This window comes from Amblyraja radiata, chromosome 1 (genome assembly GCF_010909765.2).
Source record: "Amblyraja radiata isolate CabotCenter1 chromosome 1, sAmbRad1.1.pri, whole genome shotgun sequence".
In the NCBI taxonomy this organism is placed as follows: Eukaryota; Metazoa; Chordata; class Chondrichthyes; order Rajiformes; family Rajidae; genus Amblyraja; species Amblyraja radiata.
Genome location: NC_045956.1, coordinates 74164739 through 74190629, shown reverse-complemented (window position 1 = coordinate 74190629; position 25891 = coordinate 74164739). Strand labels below are relative to the sequence as shown.

At 43.4% G+C, this 25891-nt stretch overlaps 1 protein-coding gene across 5 annotated transcripts in view; it reads right to left on the bottom strand.

Moving 5' to 3' along the window:
• The window catches only part of arhgap24 (Rho GTPase activating protein 24), a 472936-nt gene that overhangs the window by 56417 nt on the left and 390628 nt on the right, over positions 1 to 25891 (bottom strand). For all 5 annotated transcript variants that reach the window (XM_033024174.1, XM_033024165.1, XM_033024156.1 and 2 more), the window contains one exon: positions 3201 to 3323. In XM_033024174.1, the coding sequence (XP_032880065.1) occupies positions 3201 to 3323 (123 nt within the window). The remainder of the gene's footprint in view (positions 1 to 3200; positions 3324 to 25891) is intronic.

Genomic DNA, 25891 nt, shown 5'->3' with positions numbered 1-25891 from the left:
TGGGCAGCTTACAACCCAATGGTATGAATATTGAATTCTTTAACTTCAAATAGCCCTGCATTCCCTCTTTCTCCATCCCTCCCCCACCCAAGTTGCCCCAACTTCTCGTTCTCACCGAGCAAAAGCTAACAATGGCCTGTTTCTTTTATCATCATTACTTTTTTGCATATGTTGCCTTCATTTGTTCGATATCTTTCTACATCACCGTCTATATCTCTTGTATCCCTTTCCCCTGATTCTCAGTCTTAAGAAGGGTCTCGACCCAAAACGTCACCCAGTATGTACGCTGAGTTACGCCAGCATTTTGTGTCTATCTTCAGTTTAAACTAGCATCTGCAGTTCATGGGTTATGCTCGAGAATGAATAGGTACAGGCCCGTCGGCCCATAATGGGCCCATTTGCTGACCATGATGTCAGGTTAAACTAACCTCCTCTGCCTGCACATGATCCATATCCCTCCATTCCCTGCAAAACCATGCACCTATCTAAGACCCTGCTAAATGCCACTATCCTGTCTGCCTCCACCACCAGTCCTAACAGGACGTTCTAGGCTGTACATGACTGTTGTAAAAAAACTCAGGAATGCAACGGTGAAATCTTCAGTACATGGGAATGTGCACTGAAGAGGAATTGTGCTGGAGACTTGGGCAGACTTTGAAGAGGGTCATGTCGGACATGATCTACTTAAGTCCAGGACTTACTGTATGCTCACAGTGTGCAAGGCAATAAAATAATGAGTTATTTCAAAGGCGGGTAAAAATGAGGAACTCGGAAGCATGAACTGCCATGACAGGAGTTCTGTTAGTGCCGGTTCTCATTGGAAATTTTGCTTTCAGCAGTGTGGCTATTTGGTGATTGCTACATTTCCTAATGGTACTGGTAGGGAGATGGACATCGGAGGGGGGATTCCAGGTGTCTAGACCTCAGAATGGTTGAGGCCTCACCCAACCCCTAAACAAATTAGAAGACAAATTTCAAACATTCCCAATGGCCATCCCGAGTTCCTGTTGGATGTCATTGCAACGCTCCTCCCACTTCCCAATTCAAATTGTTCATCCTTGGCCTTCTCCACTGCCAGATGATACCCAATGCAAACTGGAAGAACAAAACCTCAAGTTCTGCCTAGGTTATGTACAATCCAATGGTATGAACACTGATTTCTCTGGTTTCAGGTAACCCTTAACCTGAGGGCCCTTCTGATCCACCCCTATTCCTGCCATTTGTGTTCCCTCTCCTTCCTCCTGGTTCCATCCACCTACAACCAGCACAATGTACCCATCAGATCCCCTCCCACATCTGCTTCCATCTGCCCTTCATCTCTCCCTTGCTGGTTCTCAATATCATCTTCTTTATTTATTTGTTTCTGGCACTTTTTGTCCCAACTCATCACCTTTGAGCCTCTTTAGTTAGGTTTAGTTTAGAGATACAGCATGGAAACGGGCCCTTCGGCTCACCGAGTCCATGCCGACCAGCGTTTCCCGCACATCAACACTATCCTACACACACTAGGGACAATTTTACATTTACATTTACACTAGTACGTCTTTGGAGTGTGGGAGGAAACTGAAGATATCAGAAAAAATCCACGCAGGTCACAGGGAGAACGTACAAACTACGGACCGACAGCACCCGTAGTCGGGGTCAAACCCGGGTCTCTGTTTCCACTTTCACCCTCCAGCCCACCACTTGGCTCCATCTGCCTCTCTGGTTTACCTTCTTTTCCCTTATCTGCATTCACTCATCACACACTACCTCTGCCTTCCTACTCCACCCACCGACCCTCATCTGACTCCCTCTGCACACCATTGCCACTTTTCTCCAGTCCACCGATCATCTCCAGGACCTTGGGCACTTGTCCTCTGCCTTCTCCTCTGCCATCCCTCTCCACTCTCACTCCTGATGTAGGGTCTTGACTGAAAATGTTGACAATTCCTTTCTCTCCATAGATGTTACCTGACCTGCTGAGTTCCAACAGCAGTTTATATTTTTCCGACAGCAGTTAGCATCTGCAGTTTATTTTGTTTGTAGATACCTGATCTATCACCAATGATGATGAACTTCAGATGGACAGCGGACCAATGTACAATTTCCCACTGTGATTAATCTTGTCATTTGAAGCCATTGCACCTTCTAACCACTTACAGGTCTCAAGTTTATGTCTTAGCACTTCAGAAACATATACATTGCTGAATAATTTTTAACCCATCAGCTTTAAGCACATAATGGCACAATATTATAAAGGAAGTACAACTGATTTGCACCACATATATTTATATCACTGACAAATCCATTGTGGGAGCAAGGTGGAATAGTGCCAGTTGGCACACTAAGTGTACACTATTATGACATAATGACTTGGGTTAACAGAGCATGGACTCCATGTAGTGGTAAAGAAAGCTTTTGGTGTGCTGGCCTTTATAAATCAGAGCATTGAGTATAGAAGTTGGGATGTAATGTTAAAATTGTACAAGGCATTGGTGAGACCAATTCTGGAGCATGGTGTACAATTTTGGTCGCCTAATTATAGGAAGGATGTCAACAAAATAGAGAGAGTACAGAGGAGATTTACTAGAATGTGGCCTGGGTTTCAGCAACTAAGTTACAGAGAAAGGTTGAACAATTAGGTCTTTATTCTTTGGAGCGCAGAAGGTTAAGGGGGGACTTGATAGAGGTCTTTACAGAGGGATAGACAGAGTTGACATGGATAAGCTTTTCCCATTGAGAGTAGGGAAGATTCAAACAAGAGGACATGACTTGAGAATTAAGGGACAGAAGTTTAGGGGTAACATGAGGGGGAACTTCTTTACTCAGAGAGTGGTAGCTGTGTGGAATGAGCTTCCAGTGGAAGTGGTGGAGGCAGGTTCGATTTTATCATTTAAAAATAAATTGGATAGGTATATGGACGGGAAAGGAATGGAGGGTTATGGTCTGTGTGCAGGTGGATGGGACTAGGGGAAAATAAGTGTTCGGCATGGACTTGAAGGGCTGAGATGGCCTGTTTCCGTGCTGTAATTGTTATATGGTTATATGGCTGTAGTGAAGTTTTCATAAATGGGGACCTCTTGATCCCATGGCTCCAATCTTGAACCTCACTTCTTATCAAACATGATACATGTGTTATTCTGGGAATATGAGACTAAAACAAACAGTTTAGCCTAAAATAATTATCAGCACGAAACCGTCACAAAATCGCAGCTTACCTCCACCGAAGGGTGCCCAGATCACCCTGCGAATAGTCTTCACCCAGTCTTCCATGTCGTTCTGTGCAGTGGCCATGAGGAGGTACGTTTCATGATTGGTGGTCATTCGATCGCGATCTCCACCTGGAAGACATGGTATAGTCAGCGGCATTTCAAAGCAATTTCTTTACCCACTCTCATTTTGTTTTCTTACGTTTTTGAATTTCTCCCTGCCTTACATTGTCACCCAGCTGGCTGGATCATGTCTTGACTTCTGCCACCTGTGCACAGGCTAACAGTTCATGCACAGGTCAAGAACATACTCATGGACATCAGGACCATGAAAACTGAAGTTCTGCTGGCAATGGCCACTCATGAGTAACATACAGCGTCAACCTAACATCATGCGAGTAGTAAATATCTCCATGTCCAAGTTCAAAGTGACAAATATATATGGTGACTACGATCTTCTTTCCTTCTGTTATTGAAGCACTGCCTCCAGGTCTCCAGGATGTTAACCTTGGCAGTGAATGCTTTCTCCTCTCTCATACAATGAAGTAACAATGGAATTTGCAGTAATCCGAATGATAGACCCAGCAATGAAAATGAATACAGTGCAGCCAGCGCTGGGGATGTTTACTGGCATGTTTGCCAGAAAATGATTGATGCAAAATCGTGTGGTGCAGTAGCTTTCACCACTTTTCCCCCACATTAATCACTTTAAGCCTGCAGTAGCCAGATATTAAAAGCCTTAAAGAGTCCTTCCAAAATGATGGCAGTAATAGATTTCAGGGAATATTTGGGTGTGGAACATCATGCTGCTACATTGCTCATTTTTAACCCTCTATTATACCTGAGAAATGGAAGAAATTCACTCTGATTTGGGAAAGTTGTTGACTTTGTACACTCAGAAAACATCGAACATATAACAGTACAGCGCAGGAACAATGTTGTGCCAAAACATGATATCTAGTTAAACTCATTTAAATTTAGAGACATAGGGTTATATATAGAGCCAGGATGTTTAGGCGCTAAAAATATCTGAAATAGGCAGGCAAAAGGGCATAATAAAATTACAAAAAAGGCACGAAAAAGGCATTTGTTGACAAAAAAGGCATGTATTTCCACCACCAAAATATGGTTCAAAATGATAATTATAAAGGTATACTACATTAAATGACCAAAGTTGCCTGGTTGCACATAACTACCACCATTTTCTCAAATTATCTGGTGTTAAACTGCCGTCTGTCAGACAGAATATGCTACAGTTGTGAAAAACTTCTTTCTACCCCAGCTGAGGTCACTGGTGCATACCTGAAACAAGCTACAAACTCTACATTCATGTCGATATCTTGTGCATTACAACTAGCTTTGAGAATTTTAGCTATGTTTTGTATTTCTTCAAGATCTTTGTTAGCTAAAATCACCCACTCACATTTTCCTTGTATGTCTTCACCTATATCGCCAGGAAGTTTAAGTACAAAGTACAGCTAGTGAAGATGTAAACAACTGAGCAATAGTTCAGCCCTTTGACTTCTCCAATACTTCCAATGTCATGAAATACTCCTTTGATGGTTGACCTGCCTCCAGTGTACCAATGACCACATTGGCAACAAATCTCCCCACAGCATCAGTTATCTCGTCTATTGAGATCCATATTTTGTTGCATGCAACTTCATCTCTAATTTTCTGCACACAATGTTGAAGTTGTTGTCAACATAATTTTTCTGTAATGATGACTCGCTTGGTATATGTTCCTCTGTGTCTTTCCTTAAAAAACTCTGAGAGATTTGTTTTCCAATTTCCATAGTGGAATTCCAGCATCAATGAATGCGTTGCACAGATCACTCAAAAACTCAGATTTGCGATTGGAGCCAGCAGTAAATGTTGTGAGGAGACAAGCTTGCGTATTTCCTACTTTCTGTTCCTCTGCCACCAACTTGTGTTTAACTGTCTGTACATGCATGCAGATGAAATATTTTTTCTCATGATTCACTGCTTTCTCACATGCGTAGCAAAACAGCAGACAGTTGTCTGTAGAGAATATATCACTCCCGTACACTCTCACAAAATTGTTCAGTTTTTTACAAGGCGTTGACTTGACTTTAGGGATTTTGATGCTTGCAGGGGTAGATCCTACAGGAGTGGGGATGCAGACCTCTACAGGCAGGCAAAGTACAAGCTAAGAAGAGGAATCAGAGCTGCCAAGGAAAGGTACTCTGAGAAGTTGAAGAGCAATTTCTCAGCAAATTACTCTTCTTCAGTGTGGAAGGTCTTGCAAGAAATCACAAGCTGCAAGAGGAAAACCCCCCGCTCCTTGGACAATCGTCAGCTGTCCAACGACCTGAACGAGTTCTACTGCAGTTTCGATAAACAGAAACTTAACCCTGGTAACCACAACCAACACTTCACACTTGCTCACAGCTTGACTCCAGTTTGAAAAGACTGGACCCTTCCCCACCTACTCTTCCCCAATCACCACTTCACACCTACTTAAAGCATGACTCCAGTTTGCAATGACTGGACCCTTTCCCACGCACCCCTCTCCAATCACTACTTAACACCCACACAGCCGGGTTTCACCCCGGTGGTGCAAATTTTCTTGTAAGTTACGTTAAATGGCAAAAAAGGCTGATTTAGGCACACAATCGTGAAAAAGGCATTATCTTCCAGTAATCATCAAAAAAGGCATGAAAAGGCACATGGCATTTATGGCAAAATCCTGGCTCTAGTTATATAATATGGATACGGGCTTCTTGACTCTGTATGCTAAGATTTCCCTGTTATTAATCAACAGCATCCTCAATTGTCATGCTAGCTGTGAAATTACCAATGCTACATCCCAAATATACAATCAAATTGTTAATGTACATGGCAAACAACAAAGATTCTTGTGGTACACTGCTGATCACAGGCATCCAATCACAGAAACAACCTTCCACTTTCACCCTCCTATTAATGAGTCAATTTTAGGATCCAGTTTGCGACTTTGCCCTGAATCGCACAGCTTCTAATGTGTTGAACCAATCTCCCATACAGGACTTTGTCAAAGGCCATATTGAAATCCCCATCGACCATGATTCCCCTCTGATCCTCTTGTCCTAAATATACCTATAAAATAGTTTGGGAATTTTCCGAAATCTTGGCTGCTCTCCCTTACTCTCATCATGTATATTTTGAAATTATCCCTTTGACAGTTTCTGTACTCCTAATGGACATCCGGTTGCCGGAATTCTACACCTGTCATTCGCTTTCTTTTCCATCTTTGGCCAACTCTCGATATCGCTTGACATCCAGGATCCCTTGCACTTGGCTTTACCCATAACACTTATGGAAAACCTTGGCTCGAAATTCTCACTAATTCAATGTTCAAAATGTTAACAGGCAATGATGAGACCTAAATAGAGAAAATCCAATTATAACATCCTGATATTCAATGACATTCTCACCACTGAATCCACCACTATCAATAAGATGAATCGTATAGAATTTTTCGAGGATGTAACTAGTAGAGTGGATAAGGGAGAACCAGTGGATGTGTTATATCTGGACTTTCAGAAGGCTTTCGACAAGGTCCCACATAAGAGATTAGTATACAAACTTAAAGCACACGGTATTGGGGGTTCAGTATTTATGTGGATAGAGAACTGGCTGGCAGACAGGAAGCAAAGGATAGGAGTAAACGGGTCCTTTTCACAATGGCAGGCAGTGACTAGTGGGGTACCGCAAGGCGCAGTGCTGGGACCCCAGCTATTTACAATATATATTAATGATTTGGACGAGGGAATTGAATGCAACATCTCCAAGTTTGCGGATGACACAAAGCTGGGGGGCAGTGTTAGCTGTGAGGAGGATGCTAGGAGGCTGCAAGGTGACTTGGATAGGTTGGGTGAGTGGGCAAATGCATGGCAGATGCAGTATAATGTGGATAAATGTGAGGTTATCCACTTTGGTGGCAAAAACAGGAAAGTAGACTATTATCTGAATGGTGGCCGATTAGGAAAAGGGGAGATGCAACGAGACCTGGGTGTCATGGTGCACCAGTCATTAAAAGTAGGCATGCAGGTGCAGCAGGCAGTGAAGAAAGCAAATGGTATGTTAGCATTCATAGCAAAAGGATTTGAGTATAGGAGCAGCGAGGTTCTACTGCAGTTGTACAGGGTCTTGGTGAGACGACACCTGGAGTATTGCGTACAGTTTTGGTCTCCTAATCTGAGAAAAGACATTCTTGCCATAGAGGGAGTACAGAGAAGGTTCACCAGACTAATTCCTGGGATGTCAGGACTTTCACATGAAGAAAGACTGGATAGACTCGGCTTGTACTCGCTAGAATTTAGAAGATTGAGGGGGGATCTTATAGAAACTTACAAAATTCTTAAGGGGTTGGACAGGCTAGATGCAGGAAGATTGTTCCCGATGTTGGGGAAGTCCAGAACAAGGGGTCACAGTTTAAGGATAAGGGGGAAATATTTTAGGACCGAGATGAGGAAAACATTTTTCACACAGAGAGTGGTGAATCTCTGGAATTCTCTGCCACAGAAGGTAGTTGAGGCCAGTTCATTGGCTATATTTAAGAGAGAGTTAGATGTGGCCCTTGTGGCTAAAGGGATCAGGGAGTATGGAGAGAAGACATGTACAGGATACTGAGTTGGATGATCAGCCATGATCATATTGAATGGCGGTGCAGGCTCGAAGGGCCGAATGGCCTACTCCTGCACCTATTTTCTATGTTTCTATGTCTATGTTTCCAGGTGGGTACCATGCACCAGGAATTCAACAGGATTAGCCTTATTGGATTATCTTCAATTGGATTTTACTGGACTTTATCTTGCTCTATACATTGTTCCTTTTATCCTGCATCTGTACACTGTGGAGGGCTCGATTGTAAACATGTATAGTCTTTCCACTGACCGGATAGCACACTACAAAAAGCTTTTCACTGTACCTCAGCACATGACAATAAAATTAATTAAAATATATTTCCATTCCCAAACTGACCTTTCTGTCCTCGGCCTCCTCCACTGTCAGAGTGAAGCCACACGCAAAGTATAAGAATAACACCTCATATTTTGCTTGGGCAGCTTACAACCCAGTGGCATGAATGTTGATTTCCCTCATTTCAACGGTTCTACTGTTCATATCCTTGCAAACCTGTCATCAGGCAGATACGAGGATCGAACCCGCGGTGGTGAGGTATAGTAGTGGAACTGTAATTGTGTTTTGTCAAAATAAAGTTTAGATGCGCAAGTGCTTGACAGTGATTTTTGACTGAAATTAGATTGGGGGGGGCAGCTTAGAATGAGCTATTTACACTCTCTATACATAATTCTTTGAACCCCTGTTTGTTAATTTCACCAGAGGTCAGGGACCACAAGGATGTACATGGCAATGCATTTAAACAAGGTGGCATTTTCTTATTAGGAACTAATTTGAAGTCATTCTTCCATCAAGCATTTACATCCTCACTGAAAGGAGAATGGATATTTCAATACAAACATCAATAAATGAATGCAGATCATTAGTGCAGATCATTTTTAATGACTAAAATGAAAGCAAAAGTCTGAATGTTTCTGAGGCTGTTTTCTCAGTATGATAATTGAATATTTTGCTGAGATTTTCACTCAAGATCTGGTCCTATTTGATGTTTGTTTTAATTAGAGGATTAAGAAAGCTGAACCGGGGATTAGCAAGGATAGAAATATCATTCTCAATATGGTTGCCCACTTGTGGTCAAGACTTATTTTTCTTTTAATATTTACTGCAGTAAATATCAGCTCTTTTCCTTCTATTCTGCCTCATAACAAGACAGCACCTTAGCACTACTACCAGAGCTGCTGTCAGGTTCAATCTTTTTCTCTGGGGTGTACCTGTAGAGTCTGCCTGTTTTCTCTGTAACTGTGGGTTTAATAATAATAATATTAATAATATATTTTATTGTCATTGCACGTCAGTGCAACGAGATTTAGTATGCAGCTCCAACCGATGAAAAAGAAAAGTAAAATAAATAAATAAGCTGTGTGTCGTGACCATACGAGGGAGACAGTCCAGGGGGGATGGGGGGCATTCAGCAGGGCCGGTTCAGAGCCGCTATAGCTCTTGGAATAAAGCTGTTTCTGAGTCTGGAGGTTCGGGCGTAGAAGGCCTTGTAACGTCTGCCGGAGGGAAGTAGTTCAAACAGTCCGTTACAGGGGTGTGATGAGTCTTTATGGATGCTGACGGCCTTCCTGAGGTACCGTGTGTGGTAGATGCCCTCCAAGGCTGGTAGCTGTGTCCCAAGGATCCTCTGCGCTCTGTGGACGACACGCTGAAGAGCTCTCCTCTCCGCCTCCGTGCAGCTGAGATACCACACAGAGATGCCATACGTTAGTATGCTCTCTGTGGTGCAGCGGGTAGAACGTTGTCAGCAGCTGTTGGGGCAGATCAGTCTTTTTTAATGTCCTCAGGAAGAACAGTCATTGCTGTGCCTTCTTGACCAGTGCAGCGGTGCTGGTGGACCATGTGAGGTCCTCTGAAATGTGAGTGCCCAGAAACTTAAAGCTGGACACTCTCTCCACACTTTCCCCGTAAATGGAGATTGGGACGTATTCTCCATTATGGGACCTCCTGAAGTCAATAATCAGCTCCTTGGTCTTGGAGGTGTTTAGTGACAAGTTGTTACGTGTGCACCAGTCCAGGTATTCCAGTTTCTTCTGGAAACCCAGTTTCTTCCAGGTATTCCAGTTTCTTTCTAAATCCCAAAGATGTGGAGGCTGGCATGTTAATTGTTCCCTAGTCCACATGTGAGTGAAGGAATCTGCAGGCTGTCGGTGGAAATGTGGGGAGAATAAAATGGGACTGGTGGAGAATAAATGTAAATAGATGCTTGATGGTTACTCTGAACTCAGTGGGCTGACGGGACTGTTTGAGTGTTATGTGTCCTTCTATAGACTACCCAACTCCATCAATCTCAATTCAACTGAAAATAGCCTTGGCCTTTTTCCCTGATGAAATAAAACATGCTGAGCATGATTTAACCTTGGATTATGCAATTCCCCTTTACCACTTTTGTGAAAAATGCAGACAAATAGAATTGTGGTTAGTATTTTGTTTGCTTAATAATATTCTGTGTCAAGGGAGATCAAGACTGCAAAAGCAATGAAGAAAATAGTATGCACTGGTGTGAATCTTTAATAGAAACCGAAAATACTGGAAATATCTTGTTAACACTTCAAATTGATGAATTATTTACTGTAGGACAAACAAAGACATGGTGGGATGATCAGCCATGATCATATTGAATGGTGGTGCTGGCTCGAAGGGCTGAATGACCTACTCCTGCGCCTATTGTCTATTGACCATCAAGTGGCTTCAGCGGATTTATCCAATCAATTCAGCTTTCCTGCCTGGTCTCCCATAACCCGCAATGTTCACATATATGTGGGCATTATGTGCCCCTCATGAAAGATGTTTGGAGCTGAACAACAAATTAATTAAAGACAAATGAAGTGGCAAAAATACTATTCCTTCACAGTGTAACAAATCCAGGTAAAAAAGACTGCAGCTTCTTCAGCAGTTAATGTCTATTCCTGTAAGCTTTGAAACTGCTTTAACCTTAATAGTGGCACAGCGGTAGAGTTTCTGCCTTAAAGCGCCAGAGACCCGAGTATGTTCCTGACTACAGATGCTGTCTGTACGGAGTTTGTACGTGACCACGTTGAATTTCCCTGTGCGCTCCAGTTTCCTCATACATTCCAAAGACATACAGGTTTGTAGGTAAATTGGTTTCAGTAAAGTAAGTAAGTAAGTAAGTAAGTTTATTGGCCAAGTATTCACATACAAGGAATTTGCCTTGGTGCTCCACCCACAAGTAACAACATGACATACAGTGACAGTTACGAATGACTCAGAAAACACTAAACATTCATAATAATAAAACATTAATGATAAAACACCATTGATCAAGCACGTAAACCAACAAAATACCAGATCAAAGGGAGGCTACAGATATTTGGCTGTTGAGTAGAGCAACTACTCATGGATTAAAACTGTTTTTATGTCTGGCTGTGGCAGCTTTGACAGTCCGGAGTCGCCTTCCAGAGGGAAGTGATTCAACGAGTTTGTGGCCAGGGTGAGAGGGGTCAGAGATGATCTTGCCCGCTCGCTTCCTGGCCCTTGCAGTGTACAGTTCATCAATAGAGGGAAGGTTGCAGCCAATAACCTTCTATGCTGATCGGACGATTTGCTGCAGCCTCCAGGTGTCGTGCTTGGTGGCTGAGCCAAACCAGATCATGATGGAGAAGGTGAGAACAGACTCTACGATGGCCGTGTAGAGTTGGATCATCATTGCCTGTGGCAGATTGTGCTTCCTCAGCTGCCGCAGGAAGTACATCCTTTGTTGTGCCTTTTTGACTGTGGAGTCGATGGTAGCCCCCCACTTAAGGTCCTTGCAGATGATGGTTCCCAGGAACATAAAAGACTCCACAGATGTGACTGTGGTGTTGTTGATGGTGAGTGGGGTGAAGGGAGGGGGAGTTCTCCTAAAGTCTACAATCAATTCCACTGTCTTAAGCGCATTGAGCTCTAGGTTGTTGCTACGGCACCAGGACGCCAGCTGTGACACTTCCTGTCTGTAGGCGGATTCCTCCCGATCCTGGATCAGTCCAATTAGGGTTGTGTCGTCCGCAAACTTGAGAAGCTTGACAGAGGTGTCTGTGGAGGTGCAATCGTTGGTGTAGAGGTGAGTAGAGGAGAGGAGAGAGTACGCAGCCTTGCGGTGCTCCAATGCTGAATGTATGCGGGTCCGAGATGTACTTTCCCAGCCTCACATGCTGCTTCCTGTCTGTCAGGAAGTTGGTGATCCACTGACAGAGAGGTTCAGGCACAGTCAACTTAGAAAGTTTGGAGTGCAGTAGCTCTGGCACAATGGTGTTGAATGCAGAGCTAAAATCAACAAATAGGATCCTCGCATAGGTCCCCTGGCGGATCCTCGCTTAGGTCCGCTATATACAGTGCCCTCCATAAGATTGTAAATTGTCCTGAGTGTGTACAATGGTGTTAGTGTATGGTGTATGGGAATCGCTGGTCAGCGCGGATTTGTTGGGCATGTTCCCACGCTGTATCTCTAAACTAAACTAAACTAAACTTATGTTGAGAGCAATATTCTTGTACACTGATTGCATTGAGTATAGTTAAGCATTTCTCAAAGGGAGAGATTGTATCAGAAGTTAGCACCAGACTAATCTCCGGCTCAACAGCCTATAAATAGGAAGGTCGTGGGAACTATAATTCTTACCCCACAGCCCATCAGAAGCTGTGTATTCTCATCAGTGCAAGTCACTATAGTACCACAGCAGGTTTTAAACAAGCAAAACAGATATCAATATTTTCACTATCCCACAATCAATAAAACATTTCTGTTCCATCTAATGTGTGCACTGAGCATCTTTTATCTCAGCTAACATATTTGGATGGACCTGCAATTTCAGAATCACCAGAGTTCACAGAGCAATTGTGACTGCACTTCATCTGCATCTCAGCTGGTCAACATGTTTAAGGCCCTGTCCTACTTTCCCGAGTTACTTACGAACTCTCCCCAGTTTTCCCCTTGATTCGAACTTGGGGAATGTCCGTAGCGAGTCCGTAGGAGTTCGTAGATGTTTCGTAGCGGCTATATACAGTGGTCGTCAATCAATCACCCGATCTGAACCGAATTGAGCATGCCCATTATATGATGAAGAGAAAACTGGACTAGCAATTTCACTGAAATTTTAGGTAAATATGCATAAGCTAAAGATGGCTGCAATACAGGCCTGGCAGAGCATCACCAGAGAAGACACCCAGCAACTGGTGATGTCCACAAATCGAAAACTTCAAGCAGTAATTGTATGCATGCATACTAAACATGACTACTTTCATTTACATGGCATTGCTGTGTCCCAAACATTATGGTGCCCTGAAATGTGGGGACTATGTTTAAACACTGCTGTAATTTCTACATGGTGAAACGTATAAAAATGGCTTTATTCACATCTGACAATGTGCACTTTAACCATATGTGATTATTTCTATTACAAATTTCACGGGGGGGGGGGAGGGTGGGGAGGGACAGGGGGGAGGGTGGGGTGTTGTTACCGAACTGAACTCACTGTGGAATGAATGCATTAACAGAGCCACTCTGCTGCTGGATCCGAAGTTGTCCCTGCCTTCCCTCTGGAAGCCTTGTCCCCATGAGGTGGCGAGTTCCCAGAGCCTTGGTTAAACGCAGGACGCGGGTGCCGCTGACGGTAAAGTCTGTTAAAGCGGCCCCATTAGAGACTGTGAGGCCTCGCATCCTCGGCGCTTCTGACACGCCGGCTCTGTCATCCGATGTTTGGCTTGATGCTTGGGGGGGGAGGGTGGGGAAGGATTTTATTTAAAAATGTGTACATAAAAATGTCCAAATGTATTGAGGAGTGCATGAGTGAATGTAAAAGTGAATTCGCTAGTGAAATGGAAAAAATCTCAGAGTTTTTGCGTGTGGTTTTGGCGGACCAAGGAATCAAAGGCCAAATCTGACACCCACAAACACACACAGTTTGATAGATAGATAGATAGATAGATAGATAGATAGATAGATAGATAGATAGATAGATAGATAGATAGATAGATAGATAGATAGATAGATAGATAGATAGATAGATACACGTACAAACAAACAAATAATAATAGTGCAAAAAGACAAAGTTAATGCTCCCAAGTCTATGTAGTTGAGAGCTTATTTGGAGGTAGTGGTGTTTAATAGCATGATGGCTTTGGAAAGCAGCTGTTCCTGACCTGCATGTTACAGTTTTCTGGCTCCTGTACCTCTTCCCGATGGCAAACAAAGCATTGTTTTGCTCAGGATGCAGGTTGATATTAAAAAGGTCTTAGAAAGATCATAGAGAAGCAAAGCGAGGCAGAGAGTTTTATAGAGGAATTTCATGGTATTAAAGTCTTAGCAGCTGAAAGCTTGACAGCCAACGTTGGAGTAGTTAAGTTCTGGGATGATCAAGATATCAGAATTAGAGGAACCCAGATAACTTGGAATGTTAATGGGATAGAGGAGATTACAATGGCAGAAATAATTCAGATGGCAATTCATTGCCTCGGGTAAAAGGTTTGTGGCAGAAACAAACATGAATACAGCAAGTAGGACTGGTGGAGGCCTTCTCTATTTCTACTTTAGCTCCCATATATATTTATTTTTGGCCATCATCTCTTCTTATGCAACAGAGTCGGGACCCTGTGCAACTCCCAATCTACCCAAACACTGCCATTAGCAGCATACCTGGATTATCTCTCATTCACGGCTAATGGCAGTGTATTACCAAAAGTAATTCAAGCATACAAATCTAGTTGAAGAAATAATTAATGGCTGGGATTTTGTGACAAAATCATCGGCTTGCTTCATTTCTACCTTTGCAGAAGGGAAGAGGAAGTCTTGCCCTGATCTGCTGGAGAAGAAAATATATTTAAATTTGTGGAGAAATGATTCTGAGTCTTGTATGTTGCACAATAACCATCTAACCTGATAAATGATGGTCTAATCTGTCCAGTTTTGAATTGCTTTCCGTATAAATTGGGGGTAAATCATGTTCTTCTTCTGAAATTCAATTGCATTTTATGCCCGTGGGGGAGAGTGTGATTGTTCGGCTCTAACTCCACACTGCTTGCAATCATTTACATCATTTAGCACAGTGCAGACCTTCTCCATCATGCCTTGGGACAAAACCACTAGTATTGCTGCACATTCATCCTTCACAAGCATTGTAAAAAGAATCCTGTTTCATTTTATGTCCAAAGCTACTTACTCACCTCAGGAATATTTGAGAAGACGGTACTGAGCCACAAAGAGATTCACAGTGGGAGACAATTTCTGTGATCATCAAGTGTAGCAACATCTTAAATGGGTTTATAAACTATCCCCAGCAGTTTGAGAAACAGTTCTAGAATGTTATGAGAGATCAATGTTTACTGAAAATCCAGAAGTAACGGGAGAGAATGACCCCAACTGGCTCAACAGCAGAAACATTGTGAAGGCAGATCACATGCAGACTCCATACAGTTATTTAATTGAAACAAAAATCATAAACAAAATGATTCAAGACATGTTGGAAAGAACTGCAGATGCTAGTTTACACCGAAGATAGACACAAAATGCTGGAGTAACTCAGTGGGTCAGGCTGCATCTCTGGAGAAAATGAATAGGTGACACTTCAGGTCGAGACCCTACTTCAGGCTGAGGAACGGTCTCGACCCCAATCTTCACCTATTCCTTTTCTCCAGAGATACTGTCTGACCTGCTGAGTCACTCCAGCATTTTGTGTCTATCTATAAATCTAGTTTATTTATTTATTTTTTTTATTTTATTAATTTATTTATGCATTGTACATACATCTTAATCATGATATGCAACATAATACATTTCATGTACAACTTCTCTTTTTTTTTAACTTTAAGTTGTAATAGAAAAAGAGGAAAGGGAAAGAAGAGAAGAATGAGGATAGTAGTGAAAATTCTAGAGGTTTTGAGTGGTAAGCAACAAAACCTCCAGAATGCAGCCACACAACCTGACATGCAGTCTCCAGTAGTTTCGGAAAATTACAGGATGCCTGGATGTCTGTTGCAAACTCCAGCGCATGCCAAAGTTCAGGCCTGCAGGCACTTGATGCACATTGGGGCTCTGTGTGCTCCAGGTGGGTCAACTCGATGGAATATCCACAGGTATGTATTCCACATACCATTGGCAATAAGAGCCAGGACAGAACTGCTTTTCAAATTAGATGTCAATGCTGTGTGGAATTAAGCTTGCGAACAGAAATCCCAGACTTTACATTGTCAAGAGTGTTTAATTGTCATATATACCGGCAACAGATCAATGAAATTCTTACTTGCTGCAGCTTAACACGACAAGTAAATATCAAATAATTAATAATATGATAAATTAACCAGGCAGTAATACTGGATAACCATAATAGTGCAAAAGCAACGCCCCTTATGCAACCAAAGACATAGTCCGTAGAAGATCATAGTTTCTGAGTTTAAAGTTAGTGTCGTGCAGTATTGAAGAGCCTGATGGTTGCTGGGTTTTCAGGCTCCTGTACCCTTTTTCTGATGGTTGGAGCAAAATGAGAGGATGACCTGCTTGATATGGGTTTTGACGATGTTGGCTGCCTTTTTGAGGCAGCACTCCCTAAGGATCCCTTTGATGGCTGGGAGGTCATGGGACGTGGCCGTGGGACTTAGCATCGCCCGCCTGGGGCTTGGACATCGGGAGAGACATTGAGAGCAGGGGAGAGAAAAGACTTTGCCTTCCATCACAGTGGGTTCACTGTGATGGATGTTTGTGTGAATTTAATTGTGTGTATGTCTATAGGACATTGTCTTTGTTTGTATGGCTGTGTAAACAAAATTTCGTTTGAGTCTCACTGAGGCTCAAATGACAATAAATTTGTATTGTATTGTATTGTATATTGTATTGTGCATTGTATTACCCATGACCATTCTCTGTAGCCCCCTTCATTGCTGGGCATTTGTGTTGCCAAACCAGGCCATAATACAAACAGTGTGCCATCTGCCGTACACCTGCAGAGGATTGATAGAATATTCATCCACGTACTGAATCTCCTCGAACTTCTCAGGAAGTAGAGGCATTAATGAGCTTCCTTTGTGATTGCATCAACGTGCTGGAACCAAAACAGATCTTCGGAGACATGCATACCCCAGGAATATGAAGTTGTTGACTCTCTCCATCTCTGTTCCGTTGATGTAGACAGGTTCATATATCCTCAGTTTTCCTTTCCTGAAGTCGAAAATCACCTCCTCAGTTTTGTTGATGTTGAGAACAAAACTGTCATTCTGATGACAGTCAATCAGATTATTAATCTCCCTCCAAAGGCTGACTCGTTGTTATCTGTTATTTATTAACAATTATGGTATCGTCAGTGAATTTAAAGATAGTGTTGGATCTATGTCTGGCTGCGCAGTCATGGATATGTAGAGAGTGGACCAGAGGCTGTGCACATATCCTTCAGGTGCTGCTGTACTGTTTCCCTCTCCCCTGTGGAAGGGTCTTGACCCAAAATATCACATGTTCCTTTTCTCGAAAGATGCTGCTTGACCCGCTAAGTAACTCCAGCATTTTGTGTCTATCTTCGGTTTAAACCAGCGTCTGCAGTACATGGGTTATGCTCGAGAATTAAAACACTTGTGGATACTATGGGGTCCTTTGGTGGATAAGTCAGCTTTCTCTCAGCATACAGGTCTGGAAACCTTTTGAAGAAGCGGCTTTTGCATCAATCAGTTTATTAGTGCTGCTACCCTGCATTTTGAACTGCCCAAAGATTTGATTCCATTGTTTGTGTTTCTGCCTCTGCTTCACTTGTCTGTGAATACAGTTTATAAGGAAATCGAAAATCTGAGAAACCTTTTCTTTGAACCTTTCCATGCAAATATTTGAAAATCTCTCAAGAGAGATTCTTATCCAAAAAAATGTTTAAGGAAATTGAATTTAAGTTACAATGATAACATGGTGAATGAGTTTCAAATTAAAGTCTGATGCTGAGATGGAATAAAATCAACTGATTGACTTGAGCAAATGTGTATCATTGATGATATTTACATCAAAAGCTTATTCCTTTGGTTTTAGGGTAAATGTTGGAATGAGACCTGTTCATGCAAGGCCCCTCAAGTCTTTCCCACCATTTAATATGTTCTTGGCTCATCCATCCAAGCCTCAACTCTTCTCTGCTGGTTGCCTGCAACCCTCAATTCCCTGACCATTCAAATATCTCCTATGATCTTGCTTCCATCACCCTCTGAGTGTGAAAATTCCACAAATACATAAGCCGCTGAGGAAAAAATGATAAGTATGCGACAGTGATGCAGATATTAGAGCTGCTGCTTCATAGCGCAAGAGAGCCAGGTTCAATCCTAGCCTCAGGTGCTGTTGGTGTGGAGTTTGCACGTTCTCCCTGTGACTGTATTGGTTTCCTCCAGGTGCTCTGGTTTCCTCCCACATCCCAAAGATGTGTAGGTTTTTAGGTTAATTGGCTCTTGTAAAATTGCCTTTAATGTGCAGAGAGAGTAAGAAAACATGAAGCTAATGTGTACAGATGATAGATGGTGATCGTGGACTCAGTACGCCGAACAGCTGTTTTCATGCTATGTCTCTGAACTAATCAGTTTTAAATAACTGTTCCTTGATCTTGTTTGAGACTCTCCCACTCATTGAGATATCCCAACCGTTACCTGTCGAGCCCCTTTACGATCTTATATGTTTCCATAAGACCACCCCTCATTTTTCTAAACTCCAAGGGATACAGTTCCAATTGAGATGTTGGCCAAACTCTGCTTTAGCAACTCCAAACAGTTCCACAGTAGTGGCTAAGATCAATGAAACACTGACTCAATTGGGGGGCACAAAGTCTATCTGTTAAAACTAGACAGCAAAGTGTTTTGAGCAGAAAAGAGCCATGTGCAAGTCTCTGACGAGGCGTAGTTTCCATATATTTTTCATTAGTTTTGATTTTCTCAATCAGTATGAATTGACAACACTTCTTCCTAGCTGACCACCAATACAGCACCTCAAGGCTGCGCTCAGTCCTGCTCTACTCTCTCTATACCCATGACTGTGCAGCCAGACACAGCTCCAATACCAACTTTAAATTTGATGATACAACCATCATTGGGCAGCTAATAAGAAACAATGAGTTAGAGTACAGGAGGGAAATCAATAATCTGACTGAATGATGCCAGAACAACAATCTTGCTCGCAACAAAAGCAAATCCAAGGAGCTGATTGTTGACTTCAGGAAGGGAAAGCAAAGAGGAATCATGAAACTGTACAGTAGCAAAGTGGGTAGAGCTGCTGCCTCACAGCACCAGACACCCGGGTTCAATCTTGACCTCGGGTGCTATCTGTGTGGAGTTTGCATGTTCTCCCTGTGACTGTGTGGTTTTCCTCCAGATGCTCCGGTTTCCACCCACATCCCAAGGATGTGCAGGTTTTAGCTTAATTGGCCTCTGTAAGTTGCACCTAGTGTGTAGGGAATGGACGAGAGCGGGGATAACATAGAACTTGTATGATCGATTACTCAATGGGAGGTGTGGACTCAGTGGGCCGATGGACCTGCTCCCATGCCGTATCTCTAAACTAAACTAAACTAAACTGAACTGTCCTGGGCACAGCAATCTGGCCAAATTATCAAACTGCCATAGGTATATATGGGAGAGAACATACTGACAGGTTGCAACATGGCCTGGTTCAATAACTCGAACACCCAGAAGGGGTGGAGAAAGCGGTGGACATTGTCCAGTCCATCATGGGTATTGACATCCCACCATCGAAGGGATCTACAGGAGGCGCTGCCTCAAAAGGGCAGCTTATATGATCAAAAACCCACACCACTCTGGCCACGCTCTCATCTCGCTACTACCATCAGGAAGAAGGTACAGGAGCCTGAGAACTGTGATCGCTAGGTTCAAGAATGGCTTCTTCCTATCAATGACCAGGCTCTTGAACCGCACTGCACAACCCCCACAACTCTACCTCAGCAACGATCTACTATGGACTTTATTTAGGTTGCACTATGTGCTTCTGTTTGTATTAATGCCCAGTCCATCACGGGCACTGACATCCCCGCCAACGAAGGAATCTACAGGAGTCGATGCCTAAAAAATGCAGCTAGCATCATCAGGGACTCCTGTCTTCGGGAAGAAGGTACAGGAGTCTGAAAACGATAATGTCCAGGAACAGGAGCAGCTTCTTCCCTACAGCCATCAGGCTATTAAACACAACAACCTCCAACTAAGCTCAAAATTACATGGACGGGAGAGGGCATTGTTTTTTGTCTTTGCTCTATTATTGGGTTTTTTAAATATACTGAACTTACTTTTGTTGTTTGTTATGGTGTTTAGAGAGTACTAAGATTGCATATCTGTTGTGCTGCTGTTAGGAAGAATGTCATTGTCCTCGTTTTGGGACAAATGACAATAAAACACTCTTGAGTCCCTAAGGTACACAAAATTGCTGGGGAAACTCAGCGGGTGCAGCAGCATCTATGGAGCGAAGGAAATAGGCGACGTTTCGGGCCGAAACCCTTCTTCAGACTGATGGGGAGTGGGAGAAAGAAGGAAAAGGGGAGGAGGGGGAGGAGCCCGAGGGCGGGCGGATGGGAGGATGGGAGGAGACAGCTAGAGGGTTAAGGAAGGGGAGGAGACAGCCTCCTCTCTAACTGCCACCCTCTGTGATAATTTTGCTAGCCCTTGCTGTCTCCTCCCCTTCCTTAACCCTCTAGCTGTCTCCATCCGCCCGCCCTCGGGCTCCTCCCCCTCCTCCCCTTTTCCTTCTTTCTCCCACCCCCCATCAGTCTGAAGAAGGGTTTCGGCCCGAAACGTCGCCTATTTCCTTCGCTCCATAGATGCTGCTGCACCCGCTGAGTTTCCCCAGCAATTTTGTGTACCTTCGATATTCCAGCATCTGCAGTTCCCTTTTGAACACTCTTGAGTCCCTTATTTGTTGTGCTGATGCAATAATGTTCTTCCAAAGCTGCTGCAAGTAAGAATTTCATTATTCCTTTCCCGGTGCATTTATCAAGTAAACACTCTTGACTGAATCAGTTACTGCTGCCTCTTGTGTTACAAGCCGCTCCCAGGGTTTTGCATTGGCAAATCTTTGATCCTTGTTTTGTTTGATTACCGAGCTAAAGTGGACAGTACTTGCATTACAATGAGTCCCAGACCAGCTGCAGGCTCAAGAGACAGGCAGACAGGTAGTGTGCATTTAATGATGAAAAAAAGAGGAATAACTGAAAACACACATGAAGTCTTGCATCACCCGTGGAACGAGAAACAGATTTAACCTTTCAGGTCGAAGATCCTTCAAGTTGCAGAGAATATGGGGGTGAAGGAAGATTTAGATCAAGATAACATCTCTTGTCTCTGGTGTTGCAGTGGTGAAGATCTGTTGATGAAGCCATGGGTTGATGGGTTCATTAAGGGCAGGACGAGAATGGAGAAAAAAAGCAAAGGCGCATGCAAAGGCTCTGAATTAGAACAAAGAACTGTACAGCACAGGAACAAGCCCTTTGGCCCTCGATATATGTGCTGACCATAATGCCAATTTAAACTGCACACTTTCCTTCACTGGTTTATATCTCTTTATTCCCTGCCTGTTCATAAACATTGCTATCGTATCTGCCTCCACCACATCCCCTGGCAACGCATTCCAGGCGCCTGCCACTCAGTGCAAGAAAAATATGCCTTATGGATCAGAAAATGCAATCATATTTAAAAGAAACACCCAGCAGATCGGGTAGTGTGAGTGGAGAGAAAAAAGCCTTGAGTAGATAGTACAGATGGATAACCTACAGCAGAACTGGCCAGTTCTGGTGATGTTAAATTCAATAGAATCCCGAAGGCTGCAATGAAGAAGGTGAGGAATTCAGAGCTGCCAACTCTCACGCATTGAGCATGAGACTCACGCATTTCACCCAATTATCACGCTCTCACGCTGATCACAGATTTTTTCACGCTCTGTCGTGAGAAATTCTGTGATCAACGAGAATTTCAAAACTAATATCAACTGTTTGTGTGCACGTCTGTTGACAAGACAGCAGCATTCTTATTCTCTGTTATTCTCACTTGACTAAACCGTCACACACCTCCAAACCATGTCCCCATGCAAATTTACATTGAAAGTCACGGACCAGGCAGTGGATGAGTGTCACCCAGCGCAGCAAGTGAGGCCATGTCCTGCTCCCGGCGGCAGTCTGAATTTAAGAATTTGCGGGAAGCGGCTGACATGAGCGAGAGGTACGTAGGCCGCGGAACCGGGGGGGAGGGGGGTGGTGGGATGCAGCCCCCCCCCCACTTTTTTGGCTAGACATGATTCAACATCTTTAGCTTTCAATAGCTTGCAATGAGGCGCTGCTGTGCTCTGAGTAACCTGGTTGTGGGTGTTGGAGAACCTGGGCGGAGGGAGGATTAGAAGCAGAAGCAGTGGCGGGGGCAGATGCGGATGGGGAACTAGGGCTGAACTGAACTGAACTGAACTTTATTTGGCTGGCGAGTGTTTGCCGGGCTGGTGAGTGGTTGCCGGGCTGGCGAATCGCTCACTGCAGCTCCGGCCATGGGGCAGTCTCAGTGCAAGAGTCCCGGGCCGTCGGAGGCGTCGGAAGCATTGCGCCACAGCCGTGAGAGTCTCTGTGCCGAATTTGCCTTGGTGACCTGCATGGACCAGGCTGCGGCTCGGTGCATCCTGGAGGACAACCAGTGGCTGCTGGAAGTAGGTAGGAAGCACTGGGTAGAAACGGTGGAAGATAGTGGCCTTCAAATGGGGGTGGTTGGAGAAAGCATCCTGCTTGCCTGCTAGATTTTCATTTACTGTAACTGCAGGAAAAATGTTCCCAATGTTGGGGTAGTTCAGAACCAGGGATCACTGTTTAAGAATAAGGGGTAGACCATTTAAGACTGAGATGAGGACAAACTTCCTTCACCCAGTGAGTTGTGAATCTGTGAAATTCTCTGCCCCAGAAGGCATTGGAGGCCAATTCACTGGATGTTTTCAAGAGAGTTACATTTAGCTCTTGGGGCTAGCGAAATCAAGGGATATGGGGAAAAAACAGGAAAGAGGTACTGATTTTAGACGAACAGCTGTGATTATATTGAATGGCAGAGCTGGCTAGAAGGGTCGAATGGCCTATTCCTGCAGCTATGTTCTATGTTTCTATGCTTGAGTATATGGCAATAAAACGCAACCACTTGATTTTGAAGCATTCATACATGGTGGAGGTATAATGTAGTTATAGAGTGATACAGCTTGCCCACACCCACCAAATGTCCCAGCTACACTACCTGCTTTTGGTCCATATCCCTCCAAACCTGTCCTATCCATGTATGTCTAACTGTTTCTTAAATGTTGGGATAGTCCCTGCCTCAACTACCTCCTCTGGCAGATTGTTCCATACACCCACCATCCTTTGTGCGGAAAAAGTTACCCCTTAAAAAGTTACCTCTTAAAAATACATTAAACAAAAAACATTGAAATCATACTTCTACAATGCACTAAAACATGATTTTAATACATCAAATTTCAAAATGTCCCAACCCTGGGACACCCCCCTCCCACACCCTCCCCCCACTCGGTCACTCCATTGCCTCGCCGGGTACCCCCAAGGCCAGTGATCAGTGATCGCACAGCCCCCCCACTTTAAAAAACGCTCCATTGTCCCTGGTTCAGACAGAGGGCACTGCCAGATGTGAGCGGGGAACTGAGGCCAGTTGTCCGTGATGTCTGGATCCCATGGCTCAGCGCTTCATGTTTCGGAGTTGGCTAATGTTATTGATCTGTAATTAGCCTGATTTGTAATTAGTTGACAAAACCTTAATTTATTAATCTGGAATATCCAGGGTGATGGGATAAGTGTAATATTGAAATGACATACAAGGTGTCAGGCTGACTGTCACAACATACAGCCCCGATAACCCATTATTTCCTTCAGTTAAATATTGGGAAGGTAGCACTATTGACGTTTGCCACTCAACTATTATGTTTGTTTACCTCACTGACTATTTCTAAACACCCCCTCCCCCACAAATTCCTTTGACAGGTTGAATAGCAATGTCCCCAATCTCGTTGTTTTATTAATTGAACACGTAGATGAACATCCTCAAGTAGTGTAATCTGATGGAAACTGATTCTGATGCGATGTTTAAGAGTTTGTTCAAAGAAGGTGCATATTTTAAAGGAGTGACAGAGGTACTTGCAGGGGAATGTGTGAGGAGGTTATTATTTGTCTTTAGTTTTAGCTTGAACCATGACATCTGAATATTCAAAGTTTAATATAGTAATTGTGCTGATACTGACTCTAACCAACCATGTAATGAATATCATCCATTCCGGAGCTTTTATTTTTCTGATGCCATTTAAACTTCACTTGGATTTCAATCACTTCAATGTAAAAGTAATTGAGAATAGGGAGCATTGGAACAAAAATTCGCCCTTGGTACATATTAACTATAATATAATAATGTATGCATGTTGGTAGGTGCAATGAAAACAAAGATCTTTTTTTAAATCATTGTTGTGTTATGAATACCACAGAAAATATTATGTACTCTCAAGATCACATTAAAGCAAATATTATTGCTTAAATATATAGTTATTGGACTTTGCATTTTGGAAAAATTCCCAGCTGAGAGGAAGACAGCAAAATACTGAATATATTGGGGGTGAAAATGACCAGGACATTTTGTTATGTAAATGAAGGAAATGGTAACATAATACTTATACAGCTGAGTGAGTATAATTTTATGGATGAGAAATTGTGTTCAACCAATTGATGACTTCTTTGACAAAGTAACTAGTATGTTAAATAACAAGGAAGCCAATGGATGTAGCACCTGTGGACTTGAACGTAATAGGTTAAGTCTAGGGCGTCAGATATAGGGCATAATGTGTGAGCCAGATATATTGTCAGTGCAGAGGGGCTAGGAGCAAGGCCAAGTGTGCATCCAGAGTCAGGTCTGGAATAGTACCAGGTGTGCAGTCAAAGCTGGGATAATGGGAGTGTTCAGCACTGGGAACCTAAGCAGGTAAGCAGCTATGATCAGGGTAGAATAGGGGGCCAGGTGTAAGGCTGGACTCAGGGTCATGAATGAGAAAAGGTATGCAACTGGAGTCACAGTCAGGAGTAGTACCAGGTGTGCAGTGAGACCCAGGTTGGTCAACATGGGCCAAGTGCTTGATTATAATCTGATTTCCATACATAAATACACTAAGATCATTCATGTGCTGCACCTGTTGATCAGAGCCTGGCTCTACTGTGGAATGTAATTAGGAATGCAATTTAGCCTAACCTTATTCATAGCTAATCCAATTTAAAGCATAAATATTGCATTCAAGAGTAAGTTTAAAGACTTGCTACAGTATGCACCAGATTGCACAATTTCAAGCTGAAAAATGCAAAAACTCCATACCATGGGAGAAGGGGCATCCCCCTCCCACACCCTTCCCCCCCAACCTCGGTCGGTATGCCCCCTCAGGCTTGGTCTCTCTCAATTTCTCACTCCCAACCCTCACCCAATGTTGGCAGCACTGGGAACTGTTTCTCAAGCTTGTGTTAGGCCTTGTTGGAACAGTGCAAGAGGCTGCAGAAAGACAGGTCAGAGTGAAAGTCAGGCACAGAATAAATACAACAAGTAACAGGAAGCTGAAGGATCCCCAGCAGACAGCAGGCACACAGCACACCACCACACAATCTGCTATTGGTATCTCTTTTGCCGAGGAGAGCACGTTTTAAGCACCAAGTGCAGTACACCAGATTGGAAGAAGTGCGAAGAATCGATGTTTCACCTGAAAAGGCTGTCTTGATCCGTCAATAGTAGGAAGAGAAGAGGTAAAAGGACAGATGCAAGAAGATGAGTAGTGGAAATGTGTAGAAGAGACAAGAGAATCACAAAGAAACCTTTGGATGATGAAAAGGGAGAGGAAGCTGCGTCACATGGTGGAATATGGTTGCCAACTGTCTCGTATTAGCCGGGACATCCCGTTTTTTGGGCTAAATTGATTTGCCCCCTACGGGACCACCCTTGTCCAGCCCATGGTGCAGCAGCAGTGCCTCGCCCATGGCCCGCTGTCCGACCTTCGGACCTTCACTTACCGCCGACACCACCACCCCTCCTTCTCATGGCCAATCATCGGTTCATGAGTTGGA